The sequence below is a fragment of the Acipenser ruthenus genome, chromosome 22 (genome assembly GCF_902713425.1).
Source record: "Acipenser ruthenus chromosome 22, fAciRut3.2 maternal haplotype, whole genome shotgun sequence".
Lineage (NCBI taxonomy): Eukaryota > Metazoa > Chordata > Actinopteri > Acipenseriformes > Acipenseridae > Acipenser > Acipenser ruthenus.
The window spans coordinates 1298331-1315855 of record NC_081210.1 but is presented as its reverse complement, the minus strand read 5'-3'; the positions used below and the strand labels follow the sequence as shown (position 1 = coordinate 1315855).

General features: G+C 36.0%; 1 protein-coding gene across 1 annotated transcript in view; it reads left to right on the top strand.

The window, feature by feature from the left end:
• The first annotated feature begins 894 nt into the window (after positions 1 to 894).
• Positions 895 to 17525, top strand: part of LOC117973730 (uncharacterized) — a 39284-nt gene continuing 22653 nt past the window's right edge. The window contains exons 1-26 of the mRNA XM_034926877.2: positions 895 to 988; positions 1407 to 1435; positions 2252 to 2273; positions 2364 to 2391; positions 2686 to 2770; positions 4857 to 5003; positions 5172 to 5380; positions 5856 to 5959; positions 6404 to 6522; positions 6946 to 7110; positions 7573 to 7781; positions 7937 to 8040; positions 8485 to 8603; positions 9028 to 9192; positions 9655 to 9863; positions 10867 to 10952; positions 11204 to 11322; positions 11747 to 11911; positions 12374 to 12582; positions 13587 to 13672; positions 13924 to 14042; positions 14467 to 14631; positions 15094 to 15302; positions 16307 to 16392; positions 16644 to 16762; positions 17187 to 17351. Of these exons, the coding sequence (XP_034782768.2) occupies positions 934 to 988; positions 1407 to 1435; positions 2252 to 2273; positions 2364 to 2391; positions 2686 to 2770; positions 4857 to 5003; positions 5172 to 5380; positions 5856 to 5959; positions 6404 to 6522; positions 6946 to 7110; positions 7573 to 7781; positions 7937 to 8040; positions 8485 to 8603; positions 9028 to 9192; positions 9655 to 9863; positions 10867 to 10952; positions 11204 to 11322; positions 11747 to 11911; positions 12374 to 12582; positions 13587 to 13672; positions 13924 to 14042; positions 14467 to 14631; positions 15094 to 15302; positions 16307 to 16392; positions 16644 to 16762; positions 17187 to 17351 (3297 nt within the window). The 5' untranslated portion in view covers positions 895 to 933. The remainder of the gene's footprint in view (positions 989 to 1406; positions 1436 to 2251; positions 2274 to 2363; positions 2392 to 2685; positions 2771 to 4856; positions 5004 to 5171; positions 5381 to 5855; positions 5960 to 6403; positions 6523 to 6945; positions 7111 to 7572; positions 7782 to 7936; positions 8041 to 8484; positions 8604 to 9027; positions 9193 to 9654; positions 9864 to 10866; positions 10953 to 11203; positions 11323 to 11746; positions 11912 to 12373; positions 12583 to 13586; positions 13673 to 13923; positions 14043 to 14466; positions 14632 to 15093; positions 15303 to 16306; positions 16393 to 16643; positions 16763 to 17186; positions 17352 to 17525) is intronic.

The window sequence follows — 17525 nt, the reverse complement described above, 5'->3', positions numbered from 1 at the left end:
CAGCTTGTTGAAATATTACATTTTCTTACAGTGACATGTGCTATAAATGCAGAAATAAAGTGATTGCGTTTGTTTAAAAAGTTTGCTTGGTTATATGAAATACTAACAATAGTGTTCAGAGAGGAGAAGGATTGGGGTTATTTATTTACTTTATTATCAAGTTGTTAAGATGGATTGTTTTGTTTTGTTTTATTATTATTTTATGAAAGAAAAAAAGTAGTGAAAACATTGCAAGTAAGCTAATTTGCCATATCTTTCATAAAAGATCTTTAATTAATGAAGATTACTTTTTTTCTTAAGTTTGTGTTTATAGATTATATAAAGTATTGTGGATATCAAGCTTTATTTAATCCATCAAAACTTTAACTCATGCGTTAATAAGATCAAATATCTATTACTGTGTGTATAATAAACATTTTAGTTAGCTAACATACGACTGCGCTCTATTGGCTCCCCCTGGTGGCAATTCAGTATGGTTGCACTGTTTATACAGTGTTCTTTAATGGTAGCTTTGGGCTCTAATTTACAAAACTCTAACTCTTGCGTTATTAGAATAATGTTTTGTCTGTTAATTAATTAAACCATAGATAGTCCAGAGCAGTTTCATGTTTTGCTAATATAATACTACATATCTTTACCTTTTAGATATGTGTATAGTTATTTTCTACTTAAAATGTTAAAAATAAAAAACAAATGTTTGCGAGTTTGTTTGTTTTTTATGATCTTTATGCACGATATTTTCCAAACCTCTTTTCTCTGTATTTTTATGGTATGTGGTGATTTTACAAAGGGGGTCAATAAATCAAAGCTGGGGGAAAACACCAGCAAGATTACATGCAGAGTTAAAACCTTGAATGTCCGGAGACCCTAATGAATTCCATTTTCTATCCACAGAGATGTACAACTGATATTGGTAAACACAATATCATCACCATGGGGTACCATTCTCACTCTGCGTGTATGTTAGTGGCCGTCACTATCGTCATTGGTGAGTGCTCTTTATTTTCTCAACATGTCCTTTCCATGATTTTTTTTTTTAAAGACGTGCTTACGCATTACAAATTGATACACGATGAATTATATTTGTGCATTTAAAAATCTATTACTATTTGCCAGCCACTGTCTGCAGCCCGGTAATTACAGTTTCTAAGAGGTTTCACAGTGTCATGTTGGCATTACAGGTTTATATCTAACATGTAAAGTGGTCATTCTACATTTCCCTCTTTCAAGTCCGAGAGCATAGAGCTTACATCTAATTTACAACTGCGTCCTAGCAAAATATGGCATGAAATGTAGGTAAAGTAGTACTTAAATAGTAGCATAATGCGGCATGGCAGTATAATGGCCATAAAGTCTAATGCTAAACTAATGTTTGTAATGCAGTTCTGGATTGTTTTATTTTAAAGGTTGCTTCACAAAGTCAGCATTTGCTCAGGTATGTTCACTATTCAGAGTGGATGGTGAAGGGTGGATGTTTAAAAACAGTACAGATAATACCTGAGCATGTATGTTTTTATTATTATAAAGCTATTTTATACTTATGTATCTTCCTACGCATAAATACACCTCCCCTAAACTAACTAAAATGTGTATTATTATTATTATTATTATTATTATTATTATTATTATTATTATTATTATTATTATTATTATTAACATTATCATTATCATTATCATTATCATCATTATCATCATCATCATCATCATCATCATCATCACCATTATCATTATCATCATTATCATCATCATCATCATCACCATTATCATTATCATCATTATCATTATTATTATCATTATCATTATTATTATTATTATCATCATTATCATTATCATCATTATCATTATCATCATCATCATCATCATCATCATCACCATTATCATTATCATCATTATCATTATTATTATCATCATCATTATTATCATTATTATCATTATCATCATTATCATTATCATTATCATCATTATCATCATTATCATCATTATCATCATTATCATTATCATTATCATTATCATTATCATTATCATTATCATCATTATTATTATTATTATCATTATTATTATCATTATCATCATTATCATTATCATTATCATCATTATCATTATTATCATTATCATCATTATCATCATTATCATTATCATTATTATCATTATTATTATTATTATTTTGAGTAGTAGAAGTCGTTTTCTTTTTTCGGATTGTTATTGTTGTGATTTTTATTAAATGTTGTATTATATTGTCTTTTCCTTTTAGTGCAGTACCACCCAGGTTAATGGTAAGTTTATGTGAAGTGAATTTGTTTGAAAGTGTATATTATTTAATTAGGAATATTTGTCATCATTTTAAAACATCTTTTTTGTTACAGAAACTACTTTTTGTGCAAATGTTAACAGGTGAGTAATTAAAAAAAAAAAAAAAAAAGAACATTGCTAATCCATTCAAACATTAGATACCTGTATAATATATATATATATATATATATATATATATATATATATATATATATATATATATATATATATATTTCTTTAAAATAAGCTTAAATTGATTTTTCAAGAAAAAGTGACTTACCACAAATCATGTAATTTAGACTATTCTGTCTGGTTTATTTCAACGTATTCTAGACATATTCTGGGTATTCTAGAAATAATTTTGCTGATAAATTAATTATGCTTTTTTTTATATAGCACTTTAATTAATTCCTCCCTGGCAACTGGAGACCTCTCCAATGGGCTGTGCAATTACAGCATTGCCGAATATGCCTGCTCTTCAGTAAGTTTCCTGTTAAAGATGTCTATACAGCAAAGTTTAACAATGGTACATGGCACTCGTTGGGACTTGTGAGGTGAATCTTTGAATGTAGAAACATTAGTAATTACATGTAATTATATTCTTCCTTTTGGCAACAAACATCTTTACTGAGGAAACAAACACTACAGAGAGCATTATCATCACTAGAGCTAAAGCACTAACTATATTTGGTCTTGTCATTCATAATTAGCCCATTGGGATGTGATTTAGTTAAAAGGTAACTTATATTCAATCCAAATCAATTGTGTCTAGTCCTATAGTTTACAACGCTTCTACTCAAAATAACCTTTTCCTTCCCCACTGATTCTCTCTTTAATCTGGTAGCACCAATTACACCAGCCTACATACAGACATGCTCAAATTTGTTGGTACCCCTCCACAAAAAACGAAGAATGCACAATTTTCTCTGAAATAACTTGAAACTGACAAAAGTAATTGGCATCCACCATTGTTTATTCCATATTTAATAGAAATCAGACTTTGCTTTTGATCTTTTATTCAACATAATATTGTAAATAAGAAAACAAATGAAAATGGCATGGACAAAAATGATGGGACCGCTAACCTAATAGTTTGTTGCACAACCTTTAGAGGCAATCACTGCAATCAAATGTTTTCTGTAGCTCTCAATGAGATTTCTGCACCTGTTAACAGATAGTTTGGCCCACTCTTCCTGAGCAAACTGCTCCAGCTGTCTCAGGTTTGATGGGTGCCTTCTCCAGACTGCAAGTTTCAGCTCTTTCCATAGATGTTCGATAGGATTCAGATCAGGACTCATAGAAGGCCACTTCAGAATAGTCCAATGTTTTGTTCTTATACATTCTTGGGTGCTTTTAGCTGTGTGTTTTGGGTCATTATCCTGTTGGAGGACCCATGACCTGCGACTGAGACAGAGCTTTCTGACACTGGGCATTACGTTTCGCTCCAGAATGCCTTGATAGTGTTGAGATTTCACTGTGCCCTGCACAGATTCAAGGCACCCTGTGCCAGGCGCAGCAAAGCAGCCCCAAAACATAACCGAGCCTCCTCCATGTTTCACTTTAGGTATGGTGTTCTTTTCTTTGAAAGCTTCATTTTTTCGTCTGTGAACATAGAGCTGATGTGACTTGCCAAAAAGCTCCAGTTTTGACTAATCTGTCCAAAGGACATTCTCCCAGAAGGATTGAGGCTTGTCAATATGCATTTTAGCAAATTCCAGTCTGGCTTTTTTATGTTTTTCTTTCAAAAGTGGAGTCCTCCTGGGTCTTCTTCCATGAAGCCCACTTTCGCTCAAAAAGCGACGGATGGTGCGATCAGAAACTGACGTACCTTCACCTTGGAGTTCAGCTTGTATCTCTTTGGCAGTTATCCTTGGTTCTTTTTCTACCATTCGCACTATCCTTCTGTTCAATCTGGGGTCGATTTTCCTCTTGCGGCCGCGCCCCGGGAGGTTGGCTACAGTTCCATGGATCTTAAACTTCTTAATAACATTTGCAACTGTTGTCACAGGAACATCAAGCTGCTTGGAGATGATCTTGTAGCCTTTACCTTTACCATGCTTGTCTATTATTTTCTTTCTGATCTCCTCAGACAACTCTGTCCTTTGCTTTCTCTGGTCCATGTTCAGTGTGGTGCACACAATAATACCAAACAGCACAGTGACTACTTTTCTCCATTTAAATAGGCTGAATGACTGATTACAAGATTGGAGACATGTGTGATACTAATTAAAAAAACTAATTAGTTTGAAATATCACTATAATCCAATTATTTATTATCTTTTCTAAGGGGTACCAACAAATGTGTCCAGGTCATTTTAGAATATCTTTGTAGAATAAGCAATAATTCATCTCTTTTCACAGCTTCTTTGCTTTATTTTATGACATACCAAAGGCATGCAAGTATACATGATAAAATAGCTTTTAATTTCATCACTTTTCAGGAGGAATGAAGCATTATTTCAATGAGCTGTAAGGGTACCAACAAATTTGAGCACGTCTGTATATACTATACCTCAGTTAGATGTCGTGTCTCTCTATTTTAAGACTGTATTTTCTTTTTGTTTTAGGCGGTCAACATAAATGAAAGCAGGCTTGCTGACCTGTTAAAATGCATAGCTAACAACAATGTGAACGTCACAAAAGAAGCTGTGAAGCTGTTCTTTATCAAAGTATCTGGAATACTGAATGGAGCTTTGAGTGCCTATGCTAACGAGGTACAGACACAATACAATAGAAAATCTTGTCACGCTTCATTTGTTGTATTTACCTTAAAAATCACATTTTCCCATGTTTCACAAACATATACCATTCGGTTAACATTGAAACTGTGTGATCGCTAATTAAGTCACCATGGAACTAAACAAATCTCTTTTACTTTACAGACCACTACCCCCAGTCCGTCTAAGGCTCTCATCCTTGATGTACTGGGAGAGTTAAGCGTTAACAGTTTCAGCACTGAAAACTTAACCAACGTGGATCTCATCAAGCAGTGGTTCCTAACAGGATTCAAACCATTCCTGGCATCTGCATCTGTGGATTTCTTATCATGCTTAAGCACCAAAAACTTCAGCTGTGAGACATACCAGGCCGTGTATGTACACATTTTGTTTGCTTACATTTTTACACTGATATTCATAGTAAACTTGGTATTGCATGAGGCTTTGGAAAAGTTTGACCTTCTTTCTGGTGTATTTTTAGAAGTGAGCTAAATTGTATTTGCCCAGCTTCAGATTTTGTGATAATGCTTAGAAACATTATGTACTTGTATATTAACTTAATGTGTATTTACTGTATTATCAGTTATGTACATCGATAGTATTCATTGTCGCTATTTTATTTACATGTTCATCTACAGAAAATGTGGATTTAACATTCTGTTTAAGGTCCTTGTCACAACTGCATTTCACAGAAAGGGGGCGCTGTGCGCTATGCTACAGTTCTGTTAGAAAAAGGATTATAAAAAACAGCATTAAAGGGGAATACATTTCAGTTTTCTTTGTGCAGCCTCACTAAAACAGATTAAAACATTAAATCATGTATAACATTCAATGTTTTCCCTTTTACAGAGTAACAGGGCTAAATAACATATTTTCAGTTATGGACAACAGAGGGCAGAAATGGGGATACACATTTTTTATGAAGCCCTTCTTATCAAGATTTAACGCATCAGGTAATAAAAAGATTTTTAATTGAATACTGCCTCATTTTGTATGTTGTGGAAGTTGTGTCACCTTTGATTATCAGTGTTGTCCAATAAAAAAAATCATTCTGTGGCCACAAGTGCTGTTACCTCCTGCCATATTTAAGAAGCTTTTAAAGATGCCTTGTTTAAACTTGATATACAATAGGTCATTAAAAGCAGTAGTAATATATATATATTACAACTTTAATGTGGGTAAAAGGCATGTTTCACACAAATCACTTGTCATTATGCTGTATACAGTTTGTTTTCCAAACTTTATTTTGCCTCAGGTGAACCCCATTATCCTGCTTCAGTACCATTAATTGGTTTCACAGTTGTCTTAGTTAAAATAGTCCCAGATTAATGGGATTGTGAAACAAGTCATACATTTCAAGATACAAACTCTGTTTACTGTTTATTATTTTCCTTCAGGATCCTCCTGCTCTTCCAATATCACCAACAGCCGAGACTGGCTTCAGAAGAACTTCGGGCAGTTTGTTGTCTTTGCCGAGTACAGAGATTTGGTTAATTTGAACAGCAACTTCAGTGGGGTAAGTAGCTCTGTTGTAGGTTTTGTTGAAGATAAAAGATTTGAATGCAACATAGATTGATTAATAGTGTGTATACACAAATGCTGTGTCTTACCCAGCCAGTGTCTCCCATAGCTTGTTTTTATTTTAACAATTGTTCTGAATATTGTTTGGTGTCCTTTAGACCGGTATTCCTGATTTTCAGGTTCAGGTCTGCTTTCCCAACAGGAAACCAAGCCAGCCATTGAATTCCTTTGGCAACCTCTTGGTCACATGCAAAGGGAAAGGGAAATTCTCTGGAAGGATCTTTATGCACAAACATCTATACAATAGTTGTATCACTTTAATACAATGTTGTTGTGTAAAAATAACTTAAAGGAAATGGCTGGCACAGGAACAAAATATGACTATGCCCATAACAGGCTGTCTTTATTTTCCCTTCAGCTGGAAGCACTGGATCTGCTTACCCCAGTACAGATAGCAGACCTGACTCTGGACCCCAAAGTCGGTGCTCTGAACAATGTGGAGATGATCAATAAAATCTTTGATGGACTGCAGAACCGTTCACTTTACGACTTCTTCACACGTTTTGCCAATATTACAATGCAGGTACGTTTTAACAGTTACGTGAAAAAAGATGCACAATTTATGTCATTTACTCCAAAAAATTAAGTGTGAGTCTAAATATGGTTATTTGAAACACATTGCGAAGGACATTCTTTAGCACAGATTTTTGAGCATCAGAATCTGGGGTCTGTGTCTGTCTTTGTTTCCTACTTCACTCGGATGACGTTAATGGTGCTTACTTTTTCATGTTATTGTTACTTGTCGTTTTCTATTTACTGCTCTGAGGGAGAATGTAATATTAAGACCATGGCACAGTTACCTTAAACTAGAAAAGATGAAAACAATTTGTAGTTGTTACGAAAAAATTCAAGAAAAACTCAACATTCCCAACCTAGGGGGCTAATTCCTTCCCTCATTTATTAAGTGTTAGCATTATGAGTTGTGCCTTGTTAACATATAAAAACTGACAACTGTACTGACTTGTGAACCATATCCTTTGTTCAGAATAACGTGACAGTCATCAACAACACTGATGTGAGAACGGCCATGCTGAACCGCACATTTGCCGCCCTGAGTCCTGCATTCCCCACCTTCAATAGTACCGTCTGGGAAGATTGGTTCCAAGTCAAACTAGTTCTACTGCTGCCCAGTATCAATCCTGGCACTCTGGAAACTATACCAAACAACATCTCCTGTGACTCCTACCAAGCAATGTACGTATGACTGCAGAACTTGTAATGCTTTAGCCTGATACCATTGATGACAGAGTTTGGTACAGAGATCTAAACATGAACTGTTTGTACAGCTAGTACCTGGAGTATTGTATTTATTTGTGTATGTATAACATTCAATGTTTTCCCTTTTACAGAGTAACAGGGCTAAATAACATATTTTCAGTTATGGACAACAGAGGGCAGAAATGGGGATACACATTTTTTATGAAGCCCTTCTTATCAAGATTTAACGCATCAGGTAATAAAAAGATTTTTAATTGAATACTGTCTCATTTTGTATGTTGTGGAAGTTGTGTCACCTTTGATTATCAGTGTTGTCCAATAAAAAAAATCATTCTGTGGCCACAAGTGCTGTTACCTCCTGCCATATTTAAGAAGCTTTTAAAGATGCCTTGTTTAAACTTGATATACAATAGGTCATTAAAAGCAGTAGTAATATATATATATTACAACTTTAATGTGGGTAAAAGGCGTGTTTCACACAAATCACTTGTCATTATGCTGTATACAGTTTGTTTTCCAAACTTTATTTTGCCTCAGGTGAACCCCATTATCCTGCTTCAGTACCATTAATTGGTTTCACAGTTGTCTTAGTTAAAATAGTCCCAGATTAATGGGATTGTGAAACAAGTCATACATTTCAAGATACAAACTCTGTTTACTGTTTATTATTTTCCTTCAGGATCCTCCTGCTCTTCCAATATCACCAACAGCCGAGACTGGCTTCAGAAGAACTTCGGGCAGTTTGTTGTCTTTGCCGAGTACAGAGATTTGGTTAATTTGAACAGCAACTTCAGTGGGGTAAGTAGCTCTGTTGTAGGTTTTGTTGAAGATAAAAGATTTGAATGCAACATAGATTGATTAATAGTGTGTATTCACAAATGCTGTGTCTTACCCAGCCAGTGTCTCCCATAGCTTGTTTTTATTTTAACAATTGTTCTGAATATTGTTTGGTGTCCTTTAGACCGGTATTCCTGATTTTCAGGTTCAGGTCTGCTTTCCCAACAGGAAACCAAGCCAGCCATTGAATTCCTTTGGCAACCTCTTGGTCACATGCAAAGGGAAAGGGAAATTCTCTGGAAGGATCTTTATGCACACACATCTATACAATAGTTGTATCACTTTAATACAATGTTGTTGTGTAAAAATAACTTAAAGGAAATGGCTGGCACAGGAACAAAAAAATGACTATGCCCATAACAGGCTGTCTTTATTTTCCCTTCAGCTGGAAGCACTGGATCTGCTTACCCCAGTACAGATAGCAGACCTGACTCTGGACCCCAAAGTCGGTGCTCTGAACAATGTGGAGATGATCAATAAAATCTTTGATGGGCTGCAGAACCGTTCACTTTACGACTTCTTCACACGTTTTGCCAATATTACAATGCAGGTACGTTTTAACAGTTACGTGAAAAAAGATGCACAATTTATGTCATTTACTCCAAAAAATTAAGTGTGAGTCTAAATATGGTTATTTGAAACACATTGTGAAGGACATTCTTTAGCACAGATTTTTGAGCATCAGAATCTGGGGTCTGTGTCTGTCTGTGTTTCCTACTTCACTCGGATGACGTTAATGGTGCTTACTTTTTCATGTTATTGTTACTTGTCGTTTTCTATTTACTGCTCTGAGGGAGAATGTAATATTAAGACCATGGCACAGTTACCTTAAACTAGAAAAGATGAAAACAATTTGTAGTTGTTACGAAAAAATTCAAGAAAAACTCAACATTCCCAACCTAGGGGGCTAATTCCTTCCCTCATTTATTAAGTGTTAGCATTATGAGTTGTGCCTTGTTAACATATAAAAACTGACAACTGTACTGACTTGTGAACCATATCCTTTGTTCAGAATAACGTGACAGTCATCAACAACACTGATGTGAGAACGGCCATGCTGAACCGCACCTTTGCCGCCCTGAGTCCTGCATTGCCCACCTTCAGTAGTGCCATGTGGAAAGACTGGTTCCAAACCAAACTAGTTCTGCTGCTGCCTAGTGTCAATCCTGGCACTCTGGAAACTATACCAAAAAACATCACCTGTGACTCCTACCAAGCAATGTAAGCATGACTGCAGAACTTGTAATGCTTTAGCCTGATACCATTGATGACAGAGTTTGGTACAGAGATCTAAACATGAACTGTTTGTACAGCTAGTACCTGGAGTATTGTATTTATTTGTGGCCTGATTGTGACACTTATAATCAAGAGTAACATGATATACTAGAGAAAAACATTGCATATTGGATTTGAGGTTTTCTGCTGCCAGGACTGACTCCAAACCAAGTGCCAAACCTCTTCAGCTTTCTGAAGAATAAAAACTGCAGTACAAACCACCAAGCGTAAGATAATCCTTCACTGCTTTAAGGACGATTATTTCCAGATGAAAGACTACTTCATTTACAATAACTACACTTTCCTTCCACCAAAAGAGAATGGTTAACCATAAATTACTGTTTTCACAGACCCCGATAAACACAAATCTGCCGAATGTTGCACAGACTAGTCCGAATCAAAAGTCGCCCGGGTTTCTGTTAGCATGTGACAAATTGTTCCACAGACCCGCAAAATACAATTTGGGGTTCATTTAGTTGTTTGTTTGTTTTTTTATTATTAATTTGTATTAGAATTGTTATTAGAATGGTCAGCTCGTTGATTGCAATCAGATGATTTTAACTATCAATTCAGACACCTATATTACACAATATCTGGCCTCCTTGAGTAAATGTCTGCTCTTTAAAAATAAGAACATTCTTTTATCAGGCATAAAAATCAAGATATTTAGTAAGCAAAGTGGTGGAGTGTCCCAACACTTTTAGTTTCATTATTATTGCGTACAACCCAAAATGTATTTATTTCTAAAGTGTGAGGTTCTGGTCCCCTATTACAAGTGTTGCTACAGAACCTAAAATATAAATACCCATAGGGCCATGGTTTTACTTTTAAAATGAATTATACTGATGCATCAAATAGGAGTACAGGTAGAAGCAACCATAAGTATTTCTTTTAATACTCTTTAATATCCTTGATTTGATCATTCATTATTCTGTATTGTCTTTCACAGTGTGGCAGGACTGAGCTCCATCAGTGGCATGATTAATACAACTGTGCAGCGTGAAGTCTTCAAATATATTGTGATGTCACTTAAAGGTAATTAAAAAGTGCTTACAACTTTAATGTGGGTAAAAGGCATGTTTCACACAAATCACTTGTCATTATGCTGTATACAGTTTGTTTTCCAAACTTTATTTTGCCTCAGGTGAACCCCATTATCCTGCTTCAGTACCATTCATTGGTTTCACAGTTGTCTTAGTTAAAATAGTCCCAGAATAATGGGATTGTGAAACAAGTCATACATTTCAAGATACAAACTCTGTTTACTGTTTATTATTTTCCTTCAGGATCCTCCTGCTCTTCCAATATCACCAACAGCCGAGACTGGATTCAGAAGAACTTCGGGCAGTTTGTTGTCTTTGCCGAGTACAGAGATTTGGTTAATTTGAACAGCAACTTCAGTGGGGTAAGTAGCTCTGTTGTAGGTTTTGTTGAAGATAAAAGATTTGAATGCAACATAGATTGATTAATAGTGTGTATACACAAATGCTGTGTCTTACCCAGCCAGTGTCTCCCATAGCTTGTTTTTATTTTAACAATTGTTCTGAATATTGTTTGGTGTCCTTTAGACCGGTATTCCTGATTTTCAGGTTCAGGTCTGCTTTCCCAACAGGAAACCAAGCCAGCCATTGAATTCCTTTGGCAACCTCTTGGTCACATGCAAAGGGAAAGGGAAATTCTCTGGAAGGATCTTTATGCACACACATCTATACAATAGTTGTATCACTTTAATACAATGTTGTTGTGTAAAAATAACTTAAAGGAAATGGCTGGCACAGGAACAAAAAAATGACTATGCCCATAACAGGCTGTCTTTATTTTCCCTTCAGCTGGAAGCACTGGATCTGCTTACCCCAGTACAGATAGCAGACCTGACTCTGGACCCCAAAGTCGGTGCTCTGAACAATGTGGAGATGATCAATAAAATCTTTGATGGGCTGCAGAACCGTTCACTTTACGACTTCTTCACACGTTTTGCCAATATTACAATGCAGGTACGTTTTAACAGTTACGTGAAAAAAGATGCACAATTTATGTCATTTACTCCAGAAAATTAAGTGTGAGTCTAAATATGGTTATCTGAAACAAATTGCGAAGGACATTCTTTAGCACAGATTTTTGAGCATCAGAATCTGGGGTCTGTGTCTGTCTGTGTTTCCTACTTCACTCGGATGAGGTTAATGGTGCTTACTTTTTCATGTTATTGTTACTTGTCGTTTTCTATTTACTGCTCTGAGGGAGAATGTAATATTAAGACCATGGCACAGTTACCTTAAACTAGAAAAGATGAAAACAATTTGTAGTTGTTACAAAAAAATTCAAGAAAAACTCAACATTCCCAACCTAGGGGGCTAATTCCTTCCCTCATTTATTAAGTGTTAGCATTATGAGTTGTGCCTTGTTAACATATAAAAGCTGACAACTGTACTGACTTGTGAACCATATCCTTTGTTCAGAATAACGTGACAGTCATCAACAACACTGATGTGAGAACGGCCATGCTGAACCGCACCTTTGCCGCCCTGAGTCCTGCATTGCCCACCTTCAGTAGTGCCATGTGGAAAGACTGGTTCCAAACCAAACTAGTTCTGCTGCTGCCTAGTGTCAATCCTGGCACTCTGGAAACTATACCAAAAAACATCACCTGTGACTCCTACCAAGCAATGTAAGCATGACTGCAGAACTTGTAATGCTTTAGCCTGATACCATTGATGACAGAGTTTGGTACAGAGATCTAAACATGAACTGTTTGTACAGCTAGTACCTGGAGTATTGTATTTATTTGTGGCCTGATTGTGACACTTATAATCAAGAGTAACATGATATACTAGAGAAAAACATTGCATATTGGATTTGAGGTTTTCTGCTGCCAGGACTGACTCCAATCAAAGTGCCAAACCTCTTCAGCTTTCTGAAGAATAAAAACTGCAGTACAAACCACCAAGCGTAAGATAATCCTTCACTGCTTTAAGGACGATTATTTCCAGATGAAAGACTACTTCATTTACAATAACTACACTTTCCTTCCACCAAAAGAGAATGGTTAACCATAAATTACTGTTTTCACAGACCCCGATAAACACAAATCTGTTGAATGTTGCACAGACTAGTCCGAATCAAAAGTCGCCCGGGTTTCTGTTAGCATGTGACAAATTGTTCCACAGACCCGCAAAATACAATTTGGGGTTCTTTTAGTTGTTTGTTTGTTTTTTTATTATTAATTTGTATTAGAATTGTTATTAGAATGGTCAGCTCGTTGATTGCAATCAGATGATTTTAACTATCAATTCAGACACCTATATTACACAATATCTTGGCCTCCTTGAGTAAATGTCTGCTCTTTAAAAATAAGAACATTCTTTTATCAGGCATAAAAATCAAGATATTTAGTAAGCAAAGTGGTGGAGTGTCCCAACACTTTTAGTTTCATTATTATTGCGTACAACCCAAAATGTATTTATTTCTAAAGTGTGAGGTTCTGGTCCCCTATTACAAGTGTTGCTACAGAACCTAAAATATAAATACCCATAGGGCCATGGTTTTACTTTTAAAATGAATTATACTGATGCATCAAATAGGAGTACAGGTAGAAGCAACCATAAGTATTTCTTTTAATACTCTTTAATATCCTTGATTTGATCATTCATTATTCTGTATTGTCTTTCACAGTGTGGCAGGAATGAGCTCCATCAGTGGCATGATTAATACAACTGTGCAGCGTGAAGTCTTCAAATATATTGTGATGTCACTTAAAGGTAATTAAAAAGTGCTTACAACTTTAATGTGGGTAAAAGGCATGTTTCACACAAATCACTTGTCATTATGCTGTATACAGTTTGTTTTCCAAACTTTATTTTGCCTCAGGTGAACCCCATTATCCTGCTTCAGTACCATTAATTGGTTTCACAGTTGTCTTAGTTAAAATAGTCCCAGAATAATGGGATTGTGAAACAAGTCATACATTTCAAGATACAAACTCTGTTTACTGTTTATTATTTTCCTTCAGGATCCTCCTGCTCTTCCAATATCACCAACAGCCGAGACTGGCTTCAGAAGAACTTTGGGCAGTTTGTTGTCTTTGCCGAGTACAGAGATTTGGTTAATTTGAACAGCAACTTCAGTGGGGTAAGTAGCTCTGTTGTAGGTTTTGTTGAAGATAAAAGATTTGAATGCAACATAGATTGATTAATAGTGTGTATACACAAATGCTGTGTCTTACCCAGCCAGTGTCTCCCATAGCTTGTTTTTATTTTAACAATTGTTCTGAATATTGTTTGGTGTCCTTTAGACCGGTATTCCTGATTTTCAGGTTCAGGTCTGCTTTCCCAACAGGAAACCAAGCCAGCCATTGAATTCCTTTGGCAACCTCTTGGTCACATGCAAAGGGAAAGGGAAATTCTCTGGAAGGATCTTTATGCACAGACATCTATACAATAGTTGTATCACTTTAATACAAAGTTGTTGTGTAAAAATAACTTAAAGGAAATGGCTGGCACAGGAACAAAAAAATGACTATGCCCATAACAGGCTGTCTTTATTTTCCCTTCAGCTGGAAGCACTGGATCTGCTTACCCCAGTACAGATAGCAGACCTGACTCTGGACCCCAAAGTCGGTGCTCTGAACAATGTGGAGATGATCAATAAAATCTTTGATGGGCTGCAGAACCGTTCACTTTACGACTTCTTCACACGTTTTGCCAATATTACAGTGCAGGTACGTTTTAACAGTTACGTGAAAAAAGATGCACAATTTATGTCATTTACTCCAAAAAATTAAGTGTGAGTCTAAATATGGTTATTTGAAACACATTGTGAAGGACATTCTTTAGCACAGATTTTTGAGCATCAGAATCTGGGGTCTGTGTCTGTCTGTGTTTCCTACTTCACTCGGATGACATTAATGGTGCTTACTTTTTCATGTTATTGTTACTTGTCGTTTTCTATTTACTGCTCTGAGGGAGAATGTAATATTAAGACCATGGCACAGTTACCTTAAACTAGAAAAGATGAAAACAATTTGTAGTTGTTACGAAAAAATTCAAGAAAAACTCAACATTCCCAACCTAGGGGGCTAATTCCTTCCCTCATTTATTAAGTGTTAGCATTATGAGTTGTGCCTTGTTAACATATAAAAACTGACAACTGTACTGACTTGTGAACCATATCCTTTGTTCAGAATAACGTGACAGTCATCAACAACACTGATGTGAGAACGGCCATGCTGAACCGCACCTTTGCCGCCCTGAGTCCTGCATTGCCCACCTTCAGTAGTGCCATGTGGAAAGACTGGTTCCAAACCAAACTAGTTCTGCTGCTGCCTAGTGTCAATCCTGGCACTCTGGAAACTATACCAAAAAACATCACCTGTGACTCCTACCAAGCAATGTAAGCATGACTGCAGAACTTGTAATGCTTTAGCCTGATACCATTGATGACAGAGTTTGGTACAGAGATCTAAACATGAACTGTTTGTACAGCTAGTACCTGGAGTATTGTATTTATTTGTGGCCTGATTGTGACACTTATAATCAAGAGTAACATGATATACTAGAGAAAAACATTGCATATTGGATTTGAGGTTTTCTGCTGCCAGGACTGACTCCAATCCAAGTGCCAAACCTCTTCAGCTTTCTGAAGAATAAAAACTGCAGTACAAACCACCAAGCGTAAGATAATCCTTCACTGCTTTAAGGACGATTATTTCCAGATGAAAGACTACTTCATTTACAATAACTACACTTTCCTTCCACCAAAAGAGAATGGTTAACCATAAATTACTGTTTTCACAGACCCCGATAAACACAAATCTGCCGAATGTTGCACAGACTAGTCCGAATCAAAAGTCGCCCGGGTTTCTGTTAGCATGTGACAAATTGTTCCACAGACCCGCAAAATACAATTTGGGGTTCATTTAGTTGTTTGTTTGTTTTTTTATTATTAATTTGTATTAGAATTGTTATTAGAATGGTCAGCTCGTTGATTGCAATCAGATGATTTTAACTATCAATTCAGACACCTATATTACACAATATCTTGGCCTCCTTGAGTAAATGTCTGCTCTTTAAAAATAAGAACATTCTTTTATCAGGCATAAAAATCAAGATATTTAGTAAGCAAAGTGGTGGAGTGTCCCAACACTTTTAGTTTCATTATTATTGCGTACAACCCAAAATGTATTTATTTCTAAAGTGTGAGGTTCTGGTCCCCTATTACAAGTGTTGCTACAGAACCTAAAATATAAATACCCATAGGGCCATGGTTTTACTTTTAAAATGAATTATACTGATGCATCAAATAGGAGTACAGGTAGAAGCAACCATAAGTATTTCTTTTAATACTCTTTAATATCCTTGATTTGATCATTCATTATTCTGTATTGTCTTTCACAGTGTGGCAGGACTGAGCTCCACCAGTGGCATGATTAATACAACTGTGCAGCGTGAAGTCTTCAAATATATTGTGATGTCACTTAAAGGTAATTAAAAAGTGCTTACAACTTTAATGTGGGTAAAAGGCATGTTTCACACAAATCACTTGTCATTATGCTGTATACAGTTTGTTTTCCAAACTTTATTTTGCCTCAGGTGAACCCCATTATCCTGCTTCAGTACCATTAATTGGTTTCACAGTTGTCTTAGTTAAAATAGTCCCAGAATAATGGGATTGTGAAACAAGTCATACATTTCAAGATACAAACTCTGTTTACTGTTTATTATTTTCCTTCAGGATCCTCCTGCTCTTCCAATATCACCAACAGCCGAGACTGGATTCAGAAGAACTTCGGGCAGTTTGTTGTCTTTGCCGAGTACAGAGATTTGGTTAATTTGAACAGCAACTTCAGTGGGGTAAGTAGCTCTGTTGTAGGTTTTGTTGAAGATAAAAGATTTGAATGCAACATAGATTGATTAATAGTGTGTATACACAAATGCTGTGTCTTACCCAGCCAGTGTCTCCCATAGCTTGTTTTTATTTTAACAATTGTTCTGAATATTGTTTGGTGTCCTTTAGACCGGTATTCCTGATTTTCAGGTTCAGGTCTGCTTTCCCAACAGGAAACCAAGCCAGCCATTGAATTCCTTTGGCAACCTCTTGGTCACATGCAAAGGGAAAGGGAAATTCTCTGGAAGGATCTTTATGCACACACATCTATACAATAGTTGTATCACTTTAATACAATGTTGTTGTGTAAAAATAACTTAAAGGAAATGGCTGGCACAGGAACAAAAAAATGACTATGCCCATAACAGGCTGTCTTTATTTTCCCTTCAGCTGGAAGCACTGGATCTGCTTACCCCAGTACAGATAGCAGACCTGACTCTGGACCCCAAAGTCGGTGCTCTGAACAATGTGGAGATGATCAATAAAATCTTTGATGGGCTGCAGAACCGTTCACTTTACGACTTCTTCACACGTTTTGCCAATATTACAATGCAGGTACGTTTTAACAGTTACGTGAAAAAAGATGCACAATTTATGTCATTTACTCCAGAAAATTAAGTGTGAGTCTAAATATGGTTATCTGAAACAAATTGCGAAGGACATTCTTTAGCACAGATTTTTGAGCATCAGAATCTGGGGTCTGTGTCTGTCTGTGTTTCCTACTTCACT